Source organism: Oncorhynchus clarkii, chromosome 21, assembly GCF_045791955.1.
Source record: "Oncorhynchus clarkii lewisi isolate Uvic-CL-2024 chromosome 21, UVic_Ocla_1.0, whole genome shotgun sequence".
Lineage (NCBI taxonomy): Eukaryota > Metazoa > Chordata > Actinopteri > Salmoniformes > Salmonidae > Oncorhynchus > Oncorhynchus clarkii.
Window position 1 is genome coordinate 39709206 of NC_092167.1, and position 7798 is coordinate 39717003.

General features: G+C 45.2%; 1 protein-coding gene across 1 annotated transcript; it reads left to right on the forward strand.

The window, feature by feature from the left end:
- The first annotated feature begins 327 nt into the window (after positions 1 to 327).
- Positions 328 to 5074, forward strand: LOC139379037 (uncharacterized protein C4orf54 homolog). Its single transcript, XM_071121765.1, has one exon. It carries the CDS (start codon positions 650 to 652, stop codon positions 5072 to 5074), a length of 4425 nt encoding a protein of 1474 aa, XP_070977866.1. The 5' UTR covers positions 328 to 649.
- Positions 5075 to 7798: the final 2724 nt, after the last annotated feature.

The following is a 7798-nucleotide window of genomic DNA, read 5'->3' on the forward strand; positions in this document are numbered from 1 at the left end:
AATACCCAGACACTTTTACAAGCATTTATATTAAGCTCAAAATAACTCCCATCACTTGTTGGACGAGGCAGCTGATGATTTGTTTGCTGGGTGGAATGTATGTGGAGACAGTCACCCTTGTCTGTCGTGTGAAACAAAACACGCCGCACATAACAACTGACGTTTAAAATAGCCGTTTTATAATTTCGTCACCATTTCTATGTTTGTGTTCTAGTGTGTATTTTAAGAAGGGCAGAAACGGGTCCGTCTCCACACAGAATGCCACCTCTGTTCAACTCCCGTTCAGGCTTGGAGTTAGAGCAAATACATCCATTATAGTAGGCCTAGCTTAATGCGTTAATTTTGTTCACGCCTGTAAAAGCGCACACCGGTTCGTAAATAGCTCGTCATTTTTAGATGCTTTGCTTACAATGGCTATGAGTTAGACTATCTGGAGTACCGGCGTGTCCAATGGCCTCCGAAGTGACAGTCCCGAGCGCAGCTGTCGGCCAGAGGCTAGCGCACAGCAATACCTCCACTAGGAGCCTGTGGTTGGTTCTCTGGACATCAGGGGGTGAAATAGGAAATCCTGGGGACTTCTATCTCTATTGTTGATTTTCTATCCCATGCCAAATGTAAAATTGCCAGCATACAAGGTGTGCGTAACGCAATGGAAACAATGGACGCGTCCGAGAAGAATCTAACTCACCCAAAGGACACCGATGTGTTAAAAAAGCGCATACCCGATAGCAAGGATACCACTGGGACGGAAGATGAATCGAAGTACGTTGAATTGAACGATTTACTTGATTTGGATACAGACGGCACGAAAACTGTCAACGTTTCTGTCACCAGTGAAGGAAGCCAAATGGCGATTGACGCGGGCAACTGGGAGTCGAGCGCAGAAGAAGAAACTGCTGGATACGGAGACAAGGCGAGTAAGATGACTGATCATATCAACAGTGACACATTTAAGGAGGATATTGTCGCAAAGAAGTGTGCCAAGGGCTATCTATCCGGGTTTCTTGGAACTGCCTGCTGCTCCAAGGTTCCTATTCTGAATGAAAACATTATGGCCAGCACCGAATCACAACGAGACGTTGGTAATGGAGCGCACACCCGAGATTTTACCCCAAAAGAGGACGCAGAAAATACACCTGTTGATGAACAAAATGATAATGAAGATTTACAATACACTGACATGTTAAGCGAGCAAAGTGAATCGGGTGATGACGTGAGCTTGGTGCTGTCCGGTGATTGTGATGATTGCGCGCCTTGCAGTAGGAAGGATGAGTCTCATTACATAACCTCGCACGAGATCCAGCTCTCCGAGCTTTCAGATCACGATGTCGACTATGATATGGAGCAGGGTTGGGATGATAACCAGGTCTACTCTTTTGTCGATTATGCTGCTTTTGACGGTGATGGAACGACGGCAGGGAGAGAGGAGAGGGTGAAAAGCAATCAGGGTCTGGCTAATAGAGGACCAGCAGTCAGCACTAAGATGGAAAGTGATCTCGGTGACGGTGACAAGTGCGCCATCTCAGAGAAAGGTCTGTCAAAGAACCAGAAGAATGTTGCAGGGCAGATCCACCTGTCAATCAAAACGACTTCCCGAGTTATAAATAAGCCTAGCAACGTCCAAGAAAATCAAAATAATCTTTATTGTGCCAAGCACGCCGCAGACATGAGTCGCTATGTTTTTAGAGGAACTGGGGATGCAAATACGGAGAAATACTGTGATAGTGCTAAGTGTTGTATTGCCTCCCCCGGACGCTTGCACTTTGGTGGAAAATTAAAAGGGAAAGATGTTAACGACTATTCGAGCGGGGCATCCAGCGCCTTCAGTGATCTTGACGACGCCGATAAGGAAGTGCGCAACTTGACTGCCAGAGCGTTCAAGAGTTTAGCATACCCTTATTTCGATGCCATCAATTTCAGCACCTCCAGCGAGTCCTCCACCTCCGAGCTGGGGGTGAACAGGTGGTCAACTTGTGTTGACCTTAAATATGGCAACATGAACATGTATCAGAGACAGGGACCGAATAAAGGGTTTAATACAAGTTCTACGTCATCCTCTGAAATTGCTAAGGTTAAAGACAATAAAGGTTATAAGGGTTTGGTATTGGCTAATACTAATCCGCACACGAACAAGCTCTTTGCTTTGAATGGTGCCCTTTCTGGTCACTATAACCCATCTTCCGCAGCAAAGAAATGTGAGTTTACGGGGGAATTTGGGCAGGGACACAGTGGGATTATTACGATCACAGAGACATTAAATGTTTGTTGTAATGTCACATCCGGGATGTCTGGAAGTGAAAGGCGCTCAAAATGCGCAAAAAACGCAACAGGATCACGTTCCACAGATGAAGTTACCAACGCATTGCCAAGCGGCCAGGGGAGTGAGAACAGGAAGCAACCATGTAATGCAGGGGAAACCATGGAAGACACACACAAGAAAGCAACATTAGCCTCGAGCCTTCTTAAAAATGTAATTTCTAAGAAAATGCAGTTTGAGCAGGAGCGTAAAATGGAGAGGGGGGAGATAAGCGAGCCCTATCACGCGCCATCTCCCTTTCTCAAACAAGAGCCCGAAATTACGCACAGGGAGAGGGAGAGGACTACACCAAAGGAGTCTAAGGATTTTCAAAGGCAGAACTCGAAATACTCAGATGCGAGTTCTGACCTAACTATTGTTTGTGTGGATGAATTAGGGGATTTAGTGGACACCAGCTCATGCGATGCCAAAGACGACAGTTTAATTATTGCATCAGAAACTAATTCAGAGTCGACAAATGAAGTAGGAATCGATACTAAAATAGGAGCATTCGAAGCGTCCAAAAGCACGCTGCTTCGAAGTCAAAATAGCGCATTCAGATCCTGGAGGGACGGTGAGCTAGAGTTTCAAAAGAAACATAAAAACGATAAAACTCCAGAGGAGAAACCGTCTTCGTCCACCGACAACCAGGGGGAAACGGACTTGTACACCGATCCAGGCAACAGTAAACTTACCAAAATGACACATTTGCTTGTGCCAAATATCCAACTACTACTATCCAATGAGATAGAAGTTTCAAAACCCCTGCCGACTATGAATTATTTAACCCGCGCGCCCGCGGATCAAGGAGAGGAAGGTGTGAAGTTGCGCACCAACAACGTCGCGGATCCTAGAAGTATTGTAACATCTACATCGCCGGAAATTAAAATCAGTTTACGGAGTGTAAAAGAAAACAAAGGCGACCCTTTCAACGTTGCAAAGCTGGTGCCTCCCAATATAGGCTGTAACTCAGTCAAACTGATAGAGCCAGGAGACGAGTCCAGGTGCCAAGCGCTCGCTACGGCATTGAAGGGTGAGTCTTCCGAAAAAGTACCACACTTCATGGTCAGAGACATACGAAACCACAGGGCTAAGCTGCAAACACCTATACACAAAGTTAGAGATGTGCGTAAATTGGTTAAAAGTTCTTATCACTTTGTGTCTTTGGATAATAACGTTACCGCCGGCGACTTTAACTCAGATCAGAAACTTTCCAAAAAGGGATCTTATAGAAACCCTTCGTCGCTTCCCCCCATCAAAATAAAGTATCAGTCTGTGAATACCAATAGCAATGAGAATGGGAAGCAATCTGTAAATCAAACAGAGAATTCTACATTTAAGCTCAACGAGGATTCATTTGAAGTTTTCAGGTCATCACCCCAGCAAGAGGCGGCCAAAAGCGGCAACCGACGATCGTCAGGGAGAGTGCCATTAGGCAATACAAAACAACTGAAAGGTGATTCGTCCGAATGCCCCATTGGACTTCTAATTGAAACCAGCACAGCTTCTATAAAACATGAGAAAACACTGGACATCGGTGACAAGACAAAACCTGAGTCTAAATTGTCCAACCTGGCTGCATTCGAGAAATTACAGGATGCAGTCAAAACCATGGAGCAGTTGTATGTTTTTGATAGAAATGAGTGGAAGAGGAAATCCAAGCCACCCTCTATATTATCAGACAGTCATGCGCTCTCTCTCATATCCAGCAAGGAGGATGGGTCAGAGAAGGAGGGAGGGAATGTGGCCAATGAGGGGGCAATGGAGAGGTCGAGAGAGAGGGAAAGGGCCAACAGTATGGAGGCAGACAGGCCCGTCCAGTTCAGCAGAGCCTCTGCCGAACCCGAAAACTGCCTCACTATCCCCGTCAAGTCTCACGACACCAGCGCCAAGCAAGCCGCCGTGTCTGCCGGCGGTGGCTATGAGAATACAGCCATTTATACCTTCGCCACCACGGGCATCAAGACCCAGACCCAGACGGCCAGCCCACCTGGTCATGGTGGCGCCCGGAAGCAGGAAGAGACCCGACAGTCTCCACAGAAACGCTCCACCATCATCATGAATACGAGAGCCCAGGACACGTTAACGGCCATGATCTACCACATGCCCATGGCTCAAAGCATGGCGTCTGCCCAACTTCAGATGTACTGCTTCTCCCCGGCCATGGCCCCACATGCCGTGCCCCACACTCAGAGAAAGATGCTCTTTGACCCCAGCACAGGGAACTACTACCTGGTGGACACCCCTGTCCAGCCGGCCACCTGCCGCCTCTTCGACCCCGAGACGGGACAGTACGTGGAAGTGCCCATCTCCCAGCAGCCCATGTCCCCCATGCCCATGTCCATGCCCCAAATGCCGCCCGTGCCCATTTCCATGCCCATCTCACCCTTAGCCCTGAGCCCCAGATCCTACGGCCCCACCTACACGATCTACCCAGGTTTCATGCCCGCCATTCCCGGCATTCCTCCCCTGATCCCCACAAGGATGCGGTCGCAGCTCTCCATGCCGTCGGAGCAGGATGACTCCGGAGACAAAGGCAGTTCCTCCCAGCCAGACTACATGGGGAGTCCCTACTACATGGCCATGGGGTCTGGAAAGTCTCCCCAGGCTGGAGGCTCCAGTATGGGCCAGGTCCAGCAGCAGGGACAGCCAGGTGTCCAGGGGTTCTCCAATGGGAAGCAGCCGGTGATCAGCATCACCTCCCAGCAGGGGCCCTGCATCATCGCCCCGCCTTCCTTCGATGGGACCACCATGAGCTTTGTGGTGGAGCGTAGGTAAACGGCAGGACGTGTCACATGATACAGAAGTGATTGTATTTTAGTAGGCTATCGTAAACCGTACCATGTTGTGCATGTGATTTTTAGGTTTTATTTGCTTCCCAGCAAAACTATTGATAGACCATAAAGGGAATGACAAAATGAGAAAAAAAATCCAGAAAATCACATTGTAGGATTTTTTATGAATTTATTTGCAAATTACGGTGGAAAAAAAGTATTTCGTCAATAACAAAAGTTTATTTCAATACTTTGTTATATACCCTTTGTTGGCAATGACAGAGGTCAAATGTTTTCTGTAAGTCTTCACAAGGTTTTCACACACTGTTGCTGGTATTTTGGCCCATTCCTCCATGCAGATGCCCGGGCGGTGTGTTTGGGATCATTGTCATGCTGAAAGACCCAGCCACGTTTCATCTTCAATGCCCTTGCTGATGGAAGGAGGTTTTCACTCAAAATCTCACAATACATGGCCCCATTCATTCTTTCCTTTACACGGATCAGTCGTCCTGGTCCCTTTGCAGAAAAACAGCCCCAAAGCATGATGTTTCCACCCCATGCTTCACAGTAGGTATGGTGTTCTTTGGATGCAACTCAACATTCTTTGTCCTCCAAACACGACGAGTTGAGTTTTTACCAAAAAGTTATATTTTGGTTTTATCTGACAATATGACATTCTCCCAATCTTCTTCTGGATCATCCAAATGCTCTCTAGCAAACTTCAGACGGGCCTGGACATGTACTGTCTTAAGCAGGGGGACACGTCTGGCACTGCAGGATTTAAGTCCCTGGCGGCGTAGTGTATTACTGATGGTAGGCTTTGTCACTTTGGTCCCAGCTCTCTGCAGGTCATTCATTAGGTCCCCCCATGTGGTTCTGGAATTTTTGCTCACCGTTCTTGTGATCATTTTGACCCCACGGGGTGAGATCTTGCGTGGAGCCCCAGATCAAGGGAGATTATCAATGGTCTTGTATGTCTTCTATTTCCTAATAATTGCTCCCACATTTGATTTCTTCAAACCAAGCTGCTTACCTATTGCAGATTCAGTCTTCCCAGCCTGGTGCAGGTCTACAATTTTGTTTCTGGTGTCCTTTGACAGCTCTTTGGTCTTGGCCATAGTGAAGTTTGGAGTGTGACTGTTTGAGGTTGTGGACAGGTGTCTTTAATACTGATAAAAAGTTCAAACAGGTGCCATTAATACAGGTAACGAATGGAGGACAGAGGAGTCTCTTAAAGAAGAAGTTACAGGTCTGTGAGAGCCAGAAATCTTGCTTGTTTGTAGGTGACCAAATACTTATTTTCCACCATAATTTGCAAATAAATAAATTAAAAATCATACAATGTGATTTTCTGGAATTTTTTTCTCATTTTGTCTGTCATAGTTGAAGTGTACCTATGATGAAAATTACAAGCCTCTCTCATCTTTTTAAGTGGGAGAACTTGCACAATTGGTGGCTGACTAAATACTTTTTTGTCCCACTGTATATTCACCTTGGTTACGGTTATTGACCCACACATTGACTCAGTACCGGGACCCCAGTATAAAGCCTTGTTATTGTTGTTTTATTGTGTTACTTTTTAACTTTAGTTTATTTAGAAAATATTTTCTTAACTTAATTTTCTTAAAACTGCATTGTTAGTTGGAGGGCTTGTAAGTATGCATTTCACGGTATGGTCTCATATGCAGATAACATCTATGCTGGCTGGGTAGCATGCAGGTTTTTAGCAAATGTTCGAAAAAGGCTGCTTCACAAAAGGTATTGTGTCAAATCCAGTGCTCTTCAGATCCGCTTCCATGCAAATACCTGTTGTATTTGGTGCATGTGACAAATACAATTAGATTTTATTGATAAAACAAGGAGTATCAATGTTATTTGCAGAACATGTTTGTGTTGTAATTTCTGTGGTTCATTTTTTGGAGGGGAAGGATATTTCCATACATACCGCATTCATTTGTAGCAGTGAATAAGCATGAATGCGGCATGTATGGCTTATTGACTGTTTTATGAATTCCTGTAGGTACCCTTAAAAGTGTTACTGTTTTTTATGTAGGAAACATGACACATTCCCGGTTTGCTAATCCTAATCTCCCATTACATTGTGTTCTGTGTCCCACACAGGAGTGACTTTTGATGTTTCCTGATGTGTTCTGGATCGTCCAGTGCCTCTAATCCTATCGCCTGGACTATAGTTCATACATCCATCACGGTCATCACAGTCATCATGGTTATTAGTCATCTCAACAGACATGGAATTGTTATTGCCTCACCCTTCTCTGAAGTAGGTTACCATCCCCTTCTTCTTATCTTAACACCTCTGTGTTAAACTTGGGAGCTTGGTTGACATTTTTAATTGTTAAACAATATCCACTGGTTAAAGGGATAATTTGGGAGTTTGGCAATGAGGCCCTTTATCTACTTTACCAGAATCAGATGAAGTCATAGATACCATTGTTATGTCTCTGTGTCCAGTATGAAGGAAGTTAGATGTAGTTTCGCGAACAAATGCTAACTAGCGTTAGCACAATTACTGGAAGTCTATGGGTATCATCCTCTAACTTCCTTCATACTGGATACAAATCCCAAGGTATCCCTTTAATAAAAGCATATTTTTTTTACCTAGTGCTGTATATTTTGATTTTGATTTATATGATTTTGTGTCCTTTGTGATTTCATAGTGCAATACTCATGCAATGCAATATAACCACAATTGTATTCACAGGCATTC